We start from the raw sequence: 16,571 nt of genomic DNA on the forward strand, positions 1-16,571 counted from the left end.
GAATTGAGCAAGGCAAGCGCCCTTCCTGCTTTACTGTTGCTCTAGCCCCAATCCTTTCTATTTTATACATACAGAAAATTGAAAAGTGAGGCGCTGGCCTGCCTGAACTCACAGCAGTTGGTGGGATCACCAGGAATCTGACTCCAGGTGGCTGCTGCCGAAGGAAACCTGGAGATTTGAACACCAAGTGTTCTTTTGGTCCACTGCCTTGGTAGCTAGTGTCACTTATTAGTAGATATTGTCTCCTGATAAGAGCACCATCTCATACAGGAGTCACATATGAATGGGAAACCCCAAAGAAGTGAACTGCTCTTCATAGTTTAATATAAGATTTAGGTACAGGGCTAGAGAGAAAACTCAGTGTGCTAAGTGCATATGTATGAGATTCCTGGATTTCATCCCTGTCACCACATGGTCCCCTGGGCTCCACCAGGAGTTCTCCCTGAGCACTGAGATGGAGCCATTGCCAGGTGTGAACCCGGAACCCTGACAAGCAAAAACAAAGCCTAAGGCTTTGGTGGAAGTCAGTCTCTCTCTCCGCTCTCCGCTCTCCTCTCTCCTCTCTCTCGCAGCTTGGGAGAGAAATATTGGCAGATTTTGATTCAATCTATAAGAAGCATTGAGTTTGTTTAGGAGCTATGAAAAATGGAAAAACTTAAGTGATTCTGAGATAGAATATTGGGGAAAGCACCTTAGGTGCCCCACAGAGCTGGGCTGAATAGACGCAGTACAAGGGTTAAATTGCTTGCTTGCAGCCAAATCTGGTTTGATCCCTGGTACCAGGAGTGTTCCCCCAAGCACCTCCACGAGTGACCTCCATGGCCAGAACCAGGAGTAAATCCTGAGCACCTTTGAATATAGCCCCAAAACAAAGCCAGGAGCTCATACATAGCCAGAGAGATACTACAGCAGGGTAAAGTGCTAGCATTGTACTTACTTGAGCAAGGCCCCATCCCTGACACCCCGTTTGTGGTTCCCAGATCCAGCCAGGTATGATCCCTAAATGCAGAGCCAGGAGTGGACTCAGAACAAAGCAAAAAGAGTAATACTGGGAGTGATTAGTAAATTCTGTTTTACTTTGTTTTACCTAGTGTGATCCTAACCCTGTGGTGTAAGGAACCATAAGCAGTGCCAGACCATAACCAAGCTGGATCAGCCAGGTGGAAAACTAGCAGGGCCCTGTGCTATCTCCTCGCTCAGTGAAGCCAGCAAGCATCAACTTTGCTGTTTGGAGTGAATTAGCTTTCTAAACACAAGAGGGTGCTCTTTAGCCATCTGAGCCCAGAAAAAAAGATGTTCAATATTCCTGTTCTGGTGCCTTGGAAGGAAAGAATCTAGGAGGTCTGCATCAGGCCAATGTCTGCAGGAACAGTAAATAAAATTAGATGGTAGACATTTCAGTTATTATTTGAAATGGAAAATTCTGTGGGTTTTGATATGTGCTCCCCATTTCCCCCTTCTCCCATTTCCCCATTCAAATAGTAAAGATAAAAATGATTCCTAGGTATCTCCGGAAGACCCTGGAGCTCAGTTCCTGATCCGTACTGGGTCTGTTGGCCGGAACCGAGCAGAAGCCTCTTTGGAGCGAGCTCAGAATCTTAACCCCATGGTGGATGTGAAGGCGGACACCGAGAACATAGAAAAGAAACCTGAGTCTTTCTTCACTCAATTTGATGCTGTAAGTTTGTAAGATCTGCTGTGGGAACTCAGCTAATTAAAGCTCTTAGTTGTGTGTCCACTAGTTCTACTGGAGCATTAGTCTTCTCGGTCCCAAGTTTTCAGCAGAGCAGATTAATGGGCTGTTCTGTTCGTTAGGCTCAGCATGTCGCCCCAGTGGGCTGCCTCAGTACGTTGCCTTAGTAGGGTGAACACATGGACAGGCAGACCCCGTCTGTTTGATCTGCTGATTCTGTTTGTCACTTGCTGTCTGGTGGTTTTTTGGGGCATATGTTCCCCTAGGTCAGGTTTCATCATTGATGTTTTTTCTTCTAGAATCTTTCTTTGCACATAGCCTTGATACATTTTTATTATACTTTTATTCCAAATGTTTTCTTCCCCAAACTTAACAAGTTGGTGACTGGCTTCTGTAGCAGAGACATTTTTGGTTCCAAATACCAAACTACAGCTTGTGTTTTGTCTTAAGAAAGAGCCCACCTGATCTCAGTCTGTCTGTCTCTTTTATATAGCCACTTTGACCAGGTTGCCATGGATAACTAGACAGAATCATGGTAGTTGTAGCCTGAATGAGGCAGAGACAGCCTCATTTGTTTCCTTGCCAGGTCTCTGCAGAGGTGGGAGGGTAAATTTTGGTGTCTGTGACCTTTTAGACATGGCTCCCTATAACCTGGCGAAAGCTTGACCAATGCTGGCCATCTGTGTAATAGCTGATGGGCTTGGTTTTTTAATTTTATTTTTTTTGTTTGTTTTTTGGGCCATACCCGGTGATACTCAAGGCTTATTCCTGGCAGTGCTTGGGGGACCATATGGAATGTCAGGGATCAAACCTGGGTAACCTGGGTCGGCTTCAAGCAGGGCATGTGCCTTAACTCACTGTGCTGTCTCTCCGGTTGCTCTGTTTGGTTTTTACATATGAAGGGAGAAGTTAGAATTTGGGTTAGGGAGTTTGCTATTCACATTGTTATGTCTTATGTGCATCTGTTCAAATATGGGCTTGGAATGATGGATCATCTGTGCATTTTTTCCCCCTTTAATTCATTCTGTTTTATAACTCCAGGTACTAACATTTTCCATTTGGACATGCCTTCTTTTTTTTTTTTTAAATAGTAACCACATTTGGTTTATTTTGGGTGTTCCCTGAACATATAGCAATTAGAGAGGTTTGTTAGAACTGAAGTGTGGGGGCCAGTTGCTTACATAATTAATTCTAGCCTGTGTATGGGCGAATGACTATCTTGTGGGCCATATTTGACCGGTCCGTGTAGGTTTTGCATTTTGTTTTGCATAACTTTGTAGGCTTCGATTTTTATTTTTTTAATTTAATTTTGTTTTTGGCTTTTTGAGTCCCGCCTGGTGATGCTCAGGAGTTACTCCTGACTCTGCACTCATGAATTACTACTGGCGTTGGCTCAAGGGACCCTATGGGATGAAACCCTGGTCGGTCGTGTGCAAGGCAAAGGTCCTCTCCACTGTGCTATAGTTCCAGCCCCCTAGTGGTGTTTTTTTGTTTTTGTTTTTGGATCAACACCCAGGGGAGCTCAAGGGTTACTCTAGCCTTTGCACTCAGGAATCACTCCTGGTGGGTTTGGGGAACCCTATAGGATGCTGGGGATTGAACCCTGATTGGCCATGTGGAAGGCAAGAGTCCTGCCTGCTATACTATGTACATACATAGTGTACATAGTGGTATCTATGCACTATGTATTGGACTATTTGTATGCTATCTACTATGTACCCTGGCCCCCTGTAGGCTTTTTTTTGTTTTTTTGCCTTTTGGGTCATACCCGGCCATGCACAGGGGGTTACTCCTGGCTCTGCACTCAGGAATTACCCCTGGCGGTGCTCAGGGGACCATATGGGATGCTGGGATTCGAACCCAGGTCGGCCACGTGCAAGGCAAACGCCCTGCCCTCTGTGCTGTTGCTCCATCCCCTGTAGGCATTTTTTTTCGGTTAGACTGTTGAAAGATCAGCTGTGTCTTTCTAACCTTTTGTGTTTGTGTTTTCATGTTTTCCCATGCAGCTTTTCAATGGCAGTAGATACATCCATTCTATAATCATTCTGCCAGGCAAGAGCAGAGATCTGTTCAGTGAAAATGTACTTTTTTTTAAATTAACTTTTAAAAAATTTTGCGTTTTGGGTCATACCTGGTAACGCTTAGGAATTATTCCTGGCTCTGCACTCAGGAATTACTCCTGGTGGTGCTCAGGGACCATATGGGATGCCGGGGATCCAACTTGGATCAGCTGTGTGCAAGGCAAATACGATACCCACTGTACTATTGCTCTAGCCCCAGTAGGAATGTACTTTTGTAGTGACGACTTCTGCCATTTTTCTTCCTCTCTCTAGCTTTTTCTTCTTCTGTGGTGCCACCTTGTGAGGTGGGGCAGTACCTGGGATGGACCCAGGGCCTCATGTAGTTATAGGTGCTCTGCCGCTGAGCCTTCTCCCTGGGCCCTGGCCTATGGCTTCCTGTGTTGAGAAGGAAGCAAGTTCACTCCTAAGTGATCAGAAAGCTTTTCTTGAAAACGTGTTTTATGCAGCAAAATGTAGCTATTTTTCATCTCTTTCCTTACTGGATTATAACCTGGAAACCTCAGCAGCATTGAGAAAGAATTCCACAGCGGGTAACCTCGTTAATTGTTTTAAGTCTGAATGGAAGGTCACTCAGTTCATAACCTTTTTTGTCTTTAAATTCATATAAAGTTTCCATTTCAAAAACAAAACAAAACAAAATCTCTACAGGACTTACATATCTCTTAACATACCATTGAAAATAGATGGATGAAGAAAAAGAAATAGATGGGCGGAAATGCCCTCTTAGTTAATGGGACCTTTGGGTCAGTTGAAAAAATTGGGTTTGTTTCCCAACATGGCTCTTTCAGATTTTATTAGATTTAATAATTTAGAAAACACCTAAATGCTAGTTTATTGCTGTCATTTTCTTTTCATGAGAAGTGGAGAATGTGGCTTTTATATGGTATTGGATTAAGGGAAGCATTCATTGAATGACCTGTTTTTCAGGGGAATACATTTTGTTCAAGATGAAGAATGTAAGGATCTTGTAATTTACATTTTCTCTTAGCTGAAACCTGCAGTTTTTTCTGCCTAGAGTTCTTCTGACACAGGCTCCCAAGAACCTGTTGGACCAGTTTGAAATGGGCATTAGACATGCTCAGAGAGACTATTCATTAAGATTTATTTATTTAGACAGCAGGGCAGTGATTCATAGTAAGCCAAGTTCACATCAGCCCTTTTCTTTGTGCAGGTATGTCTGACTTGCTGCTCCAGGGATGTCATAGTTAAAGTTGACCAGATCTGCCATAAAAATAGCATCAAGTTCTTCACAGGAGATGTTTTTGGCTACCATGGATACACATTTGCCAATCTTGGAGAGCATGAATTTGTAGAGTAAGTGTTGAGAGGTGGGAGAACAGAACATTTTCAAAATATACTTTTGTTTCCTCCTTTTGTTTGTTTTTGCAGCTTTGGGGATCAAACTCAGGGTCTCATAAATGGTGAGGTGTGTGCTGTTGCTTTGAGATGCATCTCAGGCACGAAATGTAATTTATTCTCTGGCGCGAAATGTAATTTGTTCTCTCCTAGGAAATGAATTGTTTAAGGAGAGTATATTGCTGTAGTACTTAGAACAGTTGGCATTGGGGCTGGAGAGATAATTTAGCGGGTAAGGTGCTTGCCTTATACACAGTTGACCCAGGTTTGATTCTTTTTTTTTTTTTGCCTTTTTTTTGGGGGGGTCACATCTGGCAATGCACAGGGGTTACTCCTGGCTCATGCACTCAGGAATTACTCCTGGCGGTGCTTAGGGGACCATATGGGATGCTGGGAACCGAACCCAGGTCGGCCGTGTGCAAGGCAAACGCCCTACCTGCTGTGCTATCACTCCAGCCCACCAGGTTTGATTCTTGGCATCCCATATGGTCCCCTGAGCACTGCCTGGAGTGATTCCCGAGTGCAGAGCCAGGAGTAGCTGCTGAGAATTTCTGGGTGTGGCCCCAAAACAAAAACCAGTACAATTGGGAACTGATTGTCATTTCCACTGATACATAAAGTATGTGTGTTCATTTTATTTATTTATTTATTTATATTTATATATATTTTTTCTTTTGGGGTCACATCCGGCGATGCACAGGGGTCACTCCTGGCTCATGCACTCAGGAATTACTCTTGGTTGTGCATGAGGGACCATATGGGATGCTGGGAATCGAACCCGGTCAGCCGCATGCAAGGCAAACTCCCTACCCGCTGTGCTATCGCTCCAGCCCCTATTTTCATATTTAAAAAATTGTGTGTGTGTGTTCATATTAGAGACAGTTGGCACTTGCTTTCCAAAGTGATGGCCCAGTCTATAGTGTAAGGGAGCTGAATCCCAGGTCAGTCAGCACCTGCTGTGCATACTCAATGCCAACTTTGCCAACTTCAGGAGTGAAACCACACATTCAGGCAGAACTTGCTTTGGATTGTTGGGGTTTTGAAAAGGTGGTTTTTTGTTGTTGCTGTTGATCAAGGATGTTGTGGCTTGGGCCCAGGACTTCACATAGGTGAATTATGCATACGCCTGCTGAGTGCCACTTAGGCCCTTACCTTGGATTGTGTACATTTGTTCTCTACCTTGGGCCGTTGTTTTTAGGTTGAAGGATAAAAACAGTACAAAAAATAGAGCCAGGGGACTGAAGCCATAGCATAGTGGGGAGGGTGTTTTTCTTGAACACACCCATCTGAGTTTGATCCCTGGCATCTCATATGTACCTCCAAGCACCACCAGGAGTGATTCTTGAGCACAGGGCCAGGAGTGATCCCTGATCATTTCTGGGTGTGGCCCAAAAACAAAAAGAGAGGGGCTTGAGTGATAGCACAGCAGGTAGGGCATTTGCCTTGCATGCGGCTGACCCGGGTTCGATTCCCAACATCCCATATGGTTCCCCGAGCACCGCCAGGGGTTATTCCTGAGTGCATGAGCCAGGAGTAACCCCTGTGCGTCGCCGGGTGTGACCCAAAAAGCAAAAAGAGAGAGAGAGAGAGAGAGAGAGAGAGAGAGAGAGAGAGAGAGAGAGAGAGAGAGAGAGAGAGAGAGAGAGAGGGAGGGAGGGAGGGAGGGAGGGGGGGAAGGAGGGGGGATGGGTGGAGGGGGGGAGAGAGAGAGAGAGAGAAAGAGTGTGAGTGAGAAAGATTGAGTGAGTGAGTCTGTCTTAGCTTTTGAGTACTTGTTTCCCCTTTCCCCTGTGTGCGGCTTGGGTGCCACCTCAGCACTGCAAGGAAAAGAAGACTAGCTAGGGAATTCCAGAGGCACACTGAGGGCGTGTCACCATGGCAAGGTTTGATGGTCACCGTGATGGAACAAACTGACGGTCTTCCCAGTTTGAAGATGGAGGTTATAAACCGTGGAGATGGGCCTGCAGTGTTGGAAGCTTCTTGATGGAAGATGGCAGAAGATAATCAATATTGCTAAATTACTGAAGTTGCCTTTTTGCCAGTAATGTATGACTAGAGAGTCGGCGGGATTGCTACTAAGAGTTGAGAACTGCTTGTTTGTTCTGTTTTAGGTTTGGGGCTACACCTGGCTGTGCTCAGGGATTCCCTTGCTCTGAGCTCAGGGGTCATTCCTGGTGGGGTTCAAGGATTGAACCTGGGTTTGCAAGGCAAGCGCCTTCCCCGCTCTCCTATTGCTGTGGCTTAAAGAAGCTGCTTTTTTCCTTTGCCCCCTTAGACAAGCCACTTAAATTTTCAGGGCTGCAGGTTTCTTGTTTGTAAAATCAAGATGAAGGTAAGGACCAGGATCTCATGTAAGTCGGAAAATGAACCTCAAGCGAATGGAGGAGAAAGTCAGTAGGGGAAAGCAGGCCTTTTGTGGAGTCCTCATGGCCCAGGGGAGGAACTTAATTCTTCTCTTTATTTCATGATTCAATATTGTTGATTTTTTTAAATTTTTTTCCTTTTTGGGTCACACCCGGCGATGCACAGGGGTTATTCCTGGCTCATGTACTCAGGAATTACTCCTGGCAGTGCTAGGGGGACCCTATGGGATGCTGGGAATCGAACCCGGGTTGGCCACGTGCAAGACAAACACCCTCCCCACTGTGCTATTGCTCCAGCGCCCCATGATTCAGTATTTACAGGTTTATTTTGAGCTTACCATGTCTCACTAGTTAGGCTAAGCAATTTCTACTCTCTTTACCTCCCCCACTCCCCTTTCTCCTTCTACCCTCTTTTTTCACCCTCTCCCCTTCTGTAGTTGGGATTGCACCAGGGGACTCAGATGTGCAAGGCAGGTGTCCTTCTGCCGGGCCACTTTGCCAGCCTCAAATGATTTCTGCTAGCGAAGCTCTCAGGGTTCGGCTCTTTCCTCCCCTCCGGTAGGTGCCTGCCTCCTCCAAGTGCCATGGCAGAGCTAGGATTCTGTCCCAGATCTCTGTCTCCACAGCTTTTGCTCTTGTGATCTTCCTGTTCGAGGATGCACTCTCTTTTCTGGTGGCATCCGCCTCTGAGTGGAACTCTGCTCTTTCCCTTGCCATCCTCTAGGGAGAAAACCAAAGTTGCCAAAGCTAGCCAAGGGGAGGAAGATGGACCTGACACCAAGAGAGCCAAACTCGACTCGTCAGAGACGACCATGGTCAAAAAGGTATTTTTTGTCGTGGGGGGCAGTGTGAGTGTGGGGGGAGTGGGGGGTGGGCAGAGGTCAGCAAGGATGCAGCCCTGTTTCTTGTCATCTTGAAGGGAGATGCCTGGCTCCCTAGGCATCTGTGCTTGTGCCACTTACAGGGGCCGCAGTGCCAGCCAGCTGTTAACATGAGGGAATGTGACCCAGTGAAGACAGATGGTATTTTTTCAAGAGAATCTTCAATGTAGGCTTTTTATCTATGTTGTCCCAGACATGTAGTACTTGGCCACCTTCTGCCAGCTGTGCCCCCCTGAGGCTAAAGAGAACATGCCTGTAGCCCAGCTCAGCTCTGGCATGCAGCAGCTCAGCGTCAAGCTTTTTTTGGCCATTACCTTTATACAGAAGAAAGACAGTTTTTTATTTGTTGGTGTTTGGGCCACACCTAGCAGTGCTCAGAGAACACTCTTGTCAGGTTCTAGGAACCATATGGGATGCCGAGGATTGAATCCCAGCCATTTGGCTACATGTAAGGCCAATGCTCCACCCACTGTACTATTGCTCTGGCCCCAAGAAAGTGATTTTTTTTTTTTAAAGACCAGTAGTCAGTTTATTTATTTTTTTGCTTTTTGGTCACACCCAGCGATGCTCAGGGGTTACTCCTGGCTTTGCACTCAGGAATTACTACTGGCAGTGCTTGGGGGACCATATGGGATGCCGGGGATCGAACCCGGGTCAGCCGCGTGCAAGGCAAACGCCCTACCCGCTGTGCTATCGCTCCGGCCCCAAGACCAGTAGTCAGTTTAATGATTTCAGTTCTGAGTGGGCAGGAGAGTTTAAATGCCACGTGAACAAGAAGCGGTTCAGTGGCGGTAAGTGGTCTCAGGGTGTATATTTTTAAGTGTTTGAGTTGGGAGCAGAGTCATTTGAACTCAGTGGAGAGAGGGAAGTGGGAAGGGAATCAGAAGGTGACGCGCCTGTAGCCAGTGGTGGAATCGGAGAAGGGAATTATGTGATGGGGAAAACAAGATGAAGTGGCCAAAATTGGTGCTGTTGAACTGAGCAGACAGACGTGGCCAAGCCCATATTTACTCTCTGCTTTGTAGGGTTTAATGTTGGGAAAGAAAAACAGCTGGTCAGGGTGGCGAGCTAAAATGGCCCTAACGGGGGATTCTAAGAGTGCGGAAACCACAGAAGAGACTGCAGCCACCGCAGAGGGGGAGTGCGCTGCCTTTCCAGCAAGGCTGCACTGAAGATTGGCTTTTTCTTGTTTTTTATGTTTGTGTTGGAAGAGTCTGATGCTGTGAGTGTGATCTTGATACACTTGATACAGAGGAATTATTAAGCCCTAATTTTAGTGTCTATTCACAGGACCATAATTACCCAGAGTGAACATTGGTGTTTTGGCCAAAACTTGGGTCCTTTTCTTTCCTTCCTTCCTTCCTTTCTTCCTTTCTTCCTTCCTTCCTTCCTTCCTTCCTTTCTTTCTTCCTTCCTTTCTTTCTTTCTTTCTTTCTTTCTTTCTTTCTTTCTTTCTTTCTTTCTTTCTTTCTTTCTTTCTTTCTTTCTTTCTTTCTTTCTTTCTTTCTTTCTTTCTTTTTTTGAGGCCCAGTCAAGCTTCATCTGAATAGCTTGTGAGTTTGGGGAGAGGGGGCAGAAATTGTTAACTAATAGAGGAGTACAAAAGCAGCTTTGTGGGTGCTGTCAATTTATAAATCACACCCTCTTACTAGTGTGACACTTGGCCTTGGTGTGAAAGGTTTTACAGCTTAAGGGCCTCCTTGGAGGGAGGCGGGGCTTTCACATTGAAATGGAGGGAGCTTGTGAGCACAAGGGGGGGGGAGTGTCCTGAGAGGCCCTTCTGAAGGTGCCCACTGGGGCGGATCCTGGAATCTCTTTCACCTCTGCCCAGAGCCAGTTTCTCGAGCTATGAGGAGAATGTGGGCAGCACTCGGGGCCCTCATGTCCCATTCCCGGGGTTCTTCAGTCCTGGGGCCCTTTGTGCAGCCTCTTCCTCCAGGGAGCCCATTTGAAGGTATCAAAATATTCCCCAGCTGACATTGTTAGCCAGCTGCTTCACTTGGACAATTCAGCTTGGATTCCAGCCCTGAGCCCTTAAAGTAGCGAGGCATTCGGTGCATTCCTGCTGACAATCCCCGGGATTCCAAACCTTGTCTTTGTGCGACTCTTCCAGGAGCGCTGGGGAAGGACGTGGCAGCATGGGCTTGGGGCCCAGCTGTGCCTCCTCGCCACCAAATGCCACCTCTCTTTTGACTGAGAGCCCTGTGAGTCCAAAGTTGCCTTCCGACTGAGAAATTCCACGATCAGAGTCTATGCCTCTGCTTAGGGTTAACAGAGCTGCTCTTTGGGCTTCCTCTTGGAGTGCAGGATGGGGGTGGGGAAGCAGCCACTTCCTGTTTCCTGTGAAGGTTTTCGGGTGAGGGTTCCCCCCCCTTTTCCTTAGCTCAACCCAGTAGTGTCAAGCCACTTTTGCTGTAAGGTTACACATTGTGCTCCTAAATTAGAAATGTTCAAAAACGAAGAGGAAAAACAGAGTTGTGGTTTCTCACACTGTCAAGGAAGACACTAGGCCTTTCTAGCGCAGGGGCTAGAGTGATAAATACGGCAGCAGGAAAAGGGCAAACCCAGAGCTAGGGCTCCGTGGTCTTCCTTTGGTGCCCAGGAGAAGTCTCGAGAGATTTCAGCAGGATCAGGACTTGGGCATGTACCTGATGCCCTGTTGCAGGAGAAAGCAACAGTTTAGGGTTAGGGGAAGGAAGCATGCAGACTGTTTGTCAGATGAAGATCTTTGTGTATTAGTTATTAGTTTCTTTTTTTTTTTTTTTTTTTTTGCTTTTTTGGATCATACCCAGAGATGCTCAGGGGTTACTCCTGGCTCTGCACTCAAGAATCACTCCTGGCGGTGCTCAGGGCCATATGCGGTGCCGGGGATCGAACCTGGGTCGGCCACATGCAAGGCAAATGCCCATCTGTGGTATTATTGCTCTGGCCCCCAGATGATGAACTTTGAAGAATCGGCTTGTAGGGACTGGAGAGCTGTGTATGACTCAGGAGTGATCCCTGAGCATAGAACCTCATGGCTCAGTAAGCCCTGACCACCACCTCATGTGGCCCAGGAAAAAGGAAAAAAAGAGAAAGATTGGCCTGTCATGGTGAGTTTGTTGGGCTGAGCAGTGTTTGGTCACAGGGCATAGGATTGATCGAAACCATGGGTGTAGGGGTCAGGGTAATTCGGACTTGGGCTTCCCAGACTCAAAGACACGAGTCTTTTCTGTGTTCGTCAGTTGGAACATGCAGCCTGCACCCCAGTCCTGTTGTCTCTTCACAGCTGCCACTGAAGTGAAGGTCAGTTGAGTTACCTGCCTGAGCTGCAAGGATGAGGTGTGGGGGTGGAGAGACAGTACAGGCTTTAGTCCTTGCCTTGCATTTACCTGATCCCAGTTCCACCCGCACTACCTAGCATGGTTCCCTGAGCACTGTGGGTGTGTGTGCCTTACCCTCAGCCCCCCAGCAAGGAAGAGAAGAGGAGAGCAGAGACAGTGGCCAAAGACATAAGTTCACTCAGTTATAAAAGAATCAATCCACTTTGAGTTTCTAGGAGAGTTAGGCATTTTGTGAGGTGGTAGGTAAAATGTGTTAATGCTGATCATTCAAGAAAAACTGTTGGGACTGGAGCGATAGCACAGCGCGTAGGGCGTTTACCTTGCACGCGGCTGACCCAGGTTCAATTCCCAGCATCCCATATGGTCCCCTGAGCACTGCCAGGAGTAATTCCTGAGTGCAGAGCCAGGAGTAACCCCTGAGCATCGCTGGGTGTGACCCAAAAAGCGGGGGGGGGGGGGGGGAGAAAAAAACTGTTGATTGAAAGGCTACCCTCAGGGCTGGATTATGAATTTTAGCGCGCACGTTCTCTCTCTCCCTCTCTCTCTCTCTCTCCCTCTCTTCTTTTCTCCCTCTCCCCCTTTCTCACTCTCCCCCTCTTCCTCTTTCCCTCCCCCAAACCCCGAAGTGCTCAGGGCTTATTACTGGCTCTGTGCTAAGAAATCACTCCTGGCAGACTCAGGGCAACCATATGGGGTGCCAGGATTGAACCCAGGTTGACTGTGCATGGCAGGCGCCCTCCCCACAGTACTATGGCTACAACCCCACTTACCTCCTTTTTGTTTGGGGCATGAGTCAATGCCCAATGGAGATTACTGGTTGTTTTAAGTACTCGGAAACAAGCACAGAAGTATGATTTGTTGATAACGTGCTAAGCAGTGCAGATTTAATTTGCCTCTGCTTCGGTGTTTGATTTGGACTCTGTTCATCATCTTCATGAATTAGTTGTAATATTCCACTGTTAAGCATTGATTCATTCACTGTTTGATTTCCCCCTTTCAATTTGTTGACACTCTTTTTCTCCCTTTAATTTGTAAAGCGTATTCTTTTATTCTTTTTACTTTTTGGTTTTGGGGCCTTATCTGGTCATGTTCAGGGTTTTCTCCTGACTCTAGACTCAGACTCAGTAATGACTCCTTTCTGTGCTCACAGGACCATATGGGATGCTGGGGATGGAACCCAGATTGGCCATGTACAGGGCTAAAGTCCTCCCCACTGTACTATAGCTGTAAAGAGTACAGCTGGTGACCAGAGTCATTCCACCTCTTTACCAGGCATTGAGATTATTTATTAGGATGTCTCGTCTCTCTGGAGTTTAATTAAGGTCTATAAGGGCAGGGCAAGTTCAGTCATACTCAAGAAACTTTTATTCATGTAGTTTTGGCCATACCTTGATGATGCTCAGGGGTTATTCCTGGCATTTCACTTGTGGATCACTCTTGGCGGTGCTTGGGGGACCATATGGAATGCCAGGTACTGCACCCAGATTGGCTGCATGCAAGGCAAATGCCCTCCCCACTGTTCTGTTGCTTCAGCCTCAGTCTCAGATTTTTCAGTTGTGATATACAAAAATCATGCCATCTCAGTGTAGGTTGTGGCGCATGATAGTAAACAGTATCCAACTTAAAAACCAAAACATTTTTAGTGTTTTCCTCTGTCTCTGCCCTGGGCTGCTGGTACTTTCATGAAGATTTAGTAAGGTTCCCTGCGGGCTTGAGTATAGCCATACTTGGTTTTGTGTTTTATAATGTGTTGTTAAATTTCAACAAATACAGGCATAAATTATGATACGCCTAACCATACATTCTGTTCTCATGACCTGACTTAAATGAGTGTGGGGGCTTGGATCTTCCAGGCCCCACCAGGAATAATTCCTGAAGGTCCCCCCTTTCCCCCAAAAAAAACCCCCAATAACAAGCAAAACATTCTGCATGTGGCTGAGAGCAGCCCCCTGGATAACCCTCCCCAAGGTACTTCCATCGTGCTGCCTGTTCTGTCCTTTGTTCTTACTCCTGTGTGTGTATTTTTCGGCAATATGGAGAATTGTATGCTTTGAGCTTCTTCAAAAGTGATTCCACATTGTATGCGTGCTGCCACCTGCTTTTGAAGAACCACATTCTGTCCAGGGGGCCATCTGTGCTGGTATGTAGTTCTGGGGCTTCACAGTCCATTTTGGGAGCCACTAGCCACAGGTGGCCATTTAAATCAGAGTTAATTAAAATCAAGTCAGTTTTCAAAAATTCTTCTGTAGTTCTACTAGCCATGTTCCAAGTGCTCAGTCACCCTGCAAAGCTGTCGGCATTGATCCTGCCAAGCCCAGATCCAGGTTTCCGTTATCACAGCCGTTCTCAGGGCCAGCCCACAGGACATTCTGTGTGAATCCATTGAATCCATTCCTGTTTGTTTGGCTGCCTATAGATGGGCATTGAGGTAGATAAGGTTTTGCTATTAACAGATTGTGCTGTGCAATCTGGGGGGGAGGGGAAGAGGGAGAGAGGAGAGAGAGCTGAATAAAGTGTGATTTCTCTAGGATGTACCCGCATAGGAGGAAGGGAACATTTGCAGCTCCAGCCTTCCCAGACCCTGCTAAATGACTTCCTGCTCCTTTGATCAATTTACATTCTCAGCCCTGCAGCATTTTACAGTACCATTTGGGGACTTTAGGCTACCTCACCACTCTGTGGAGTGTGATGATGGTCTCAAATTGGGGTACTGGTTGGGTAGGCTGTGATTCTGGAGCAGAGACCCCAGGAGTAGATACAGAAAGTAAACCCGGGAGCCTGGAGATTTGAAAGTTCTGTGGTTTTGGGGGAGAGGAGAGAAAGAGGAGAAAGAGCTGAAGAGAGGAGAGAGGAGTTGTTAAGAGTCTGGTTTGCATTCAGGTTTACATCCATAACACTGTTGTTACACATGAGCCGACAGATGAGAAAAACAAAATATTTGCACTCCCAAATGTGGAAAGAACAGAAGAAGCTAAGTAAAGGTGAATCTTGCTAGCCATAAATGACTGTACCATTCTTTTCAATATTTTTTCTGAGTCTAAGTAGAATGACCGTAGAGAAGCATGTGGGTTCATATACAGCTATATAGGACATGCTAATACAAATTTGACAAGCATGTTGTGTGTAGCTTTTTTTTTTTTTTTCCTTTTTGGGTCACACCCAGCAATGTTCAGGGCTTACTTCTGACTCTGTCCTGGCGGTGCTTGGGAACCCTGTGGAATGCTGGGGATTTAACCTGACTGGACTGCATGCAAGGCAAATGCCCTACCCGCTGTCCTATTGCTCTGATCCCATGTATGTCTGTCTTTACGCTCTTTATTTCCATGAACACCCAGTGTCTGTGTCTCCTTTGGTTTCAATGGCTAGATGGGTTTTCCCTCTTTGGTCTCGTTGTAATCTGTTGACGTAGTGCCAGTTTCACAGAGGTTACTGAACTTACCTGCTATTTGAAATAGCTCGGCACAAACCCATAACTTGGTGACTGATAGACCGTGTGGGAAAATTCATCTTTTATATTTACTGTTGGGCTTTTTGGCAAATAAAAAAGAGTTGGTACCGTGTCCACTTATTGAAAATCTAGGCTCTTCAGCCCCTCTGCCTGTGGTCCTTGTCTCAGGAAGCTGAGCCCCTTCACAGGAGAGATCAGTTTAAAGATGGAAAAGGACATGTTAGTCTTTATTTTTGTTTGTTTTTGTTTTGGAGTTACACATGGCGATGCTCAGGTGTTTCTCCTGGCTCTGCACTCAGAAATTACTCCTGGTGGTGCTCTGTGGAGAGCAGTGTGCAAGGCGAGTGCCCTCCCCGCTATACTCTCTGGCCCCGTGTGTGTGAGCCCTAACTAGTCGATCATATTGGACTCTGTCTAGCCTAGAATCCTCAGGGAGGTTGGGTGAGCCTGGGACAGGCATGCAAGTGCCCTAATAGTGAAGTCATTCAGTGAGCGCTAGTACCTGTATACCCTGCAGGGGTGCTGCTGTTAGATTCTTCCTGCCTCCGCACACTGGCTTATGTAGCTCCTCTGTAAATCCAGTGCCAGTGAGGTAAGTAGAGCAAGCTTTGTCTTGGCATATGTCCTACCATGAACTAGGTAGTTTGCTTAAGGTTTGTTTTTTGGGGGGATGTGGGAGTGTGGGGGTGAAGAAGGTCAGCCACACCCGGCTGTGTTCAGGTATTTCTCCTGGCTTTGTCTCAGGGATGATTCCTGATAGGACTGAGGTGACTATGTGTGGAGCTGGGGATAGAACTAGGCATGCAAAGCAAGCGTTTGGACCCCTAGATCATCTCTTAGTGTTTTAGTAAACTTTGAATTTGAACCAAAAAAGGGAAAATTTGGTTGGAGGAGGCCTGGAGTAGCAGCAGAAACCTTAGATAACCATCTTGAGCCCAGAAGGGTAAATATGGGAAACGGAGGGGTCCTTGGGGCAGCAGGAACTTGATATTTTACTTTATGGTCTCAATATTAACGTATCTCTGATTCCAATTTTCTTGTTTCTTTTGACCTTCGGGTCACATTGGCGGTGCTCAGGCTTACTCCAGGCAATGCTCAGGGACCATTCCAGTGCTGGGGATTGAGCTCAGGTTGTCTGTGTGCAAGGTCATACCTCTCTCTTACCCTATGATTCTGACTTTCAGAACCTCAATTTCTGGGAGGAAAAAATTGGATTGGTCTTTTGGGGCCATGTGCCACCCTGTCTGTCTCCTAATCTGGAGGGCTGGCATGTGTTACAGGCAGGGCCCCTAGAAGCCTTCTCCCAGGGGAAGAAACATCCCTGAAAGCTGAGTGTCACTCACGATCCAGAAAAGATAAACTTATTGGCTCGAATTCATGGCAGGATTGGAAATTGTTCCGTCTTTAGACTGGGGGAGGAAGAGCC

At 46.6% G+C, this 16,571-nt stretch overlaps 1 protein-coding gene across 1 annotated transcript in view; it reads left to right on the forward strand.

Annotated features, from left to right (window-relative positions):
• SAE1 (SUMO1 activating enzyme subunit 1) overlaps positions 1–16,571 on the forward strand; it is a 64,649-nt gene that overhangs the window by 15,230 nt on the left and 32,848 nt on the right. The window contains exons 3-5 of the mRNA XM_004607707.2: positions 1,505–1,678; positions 4,946–5,088; positions 8,218–8,317. Of these exons, the coding sequence (XP_004607764.1) occupies positions 1,505–1,678; positions 4,946–5,088; positions 8,218–8,317 (417 nt within the window). The remainder of the gene's footprint in view (positions 1–1,504; positions 1,679–4,945; positions 5,089–8,217; positions 8,318–16,571) is intronic.

Source organism: Sorex araneus, chromosome 8 (assembly GCF_027595985.1).
Source record: "Sorex araneus isolate mSorAra2 chromosome 8, mSorAra2.pri, whole genome shotgun sequence".
NCBI lineage: Eukaryota > Metazoa > Chordata > Mammalia > Eulipotyphla > Soricidae > Sorex > Sorex araneus.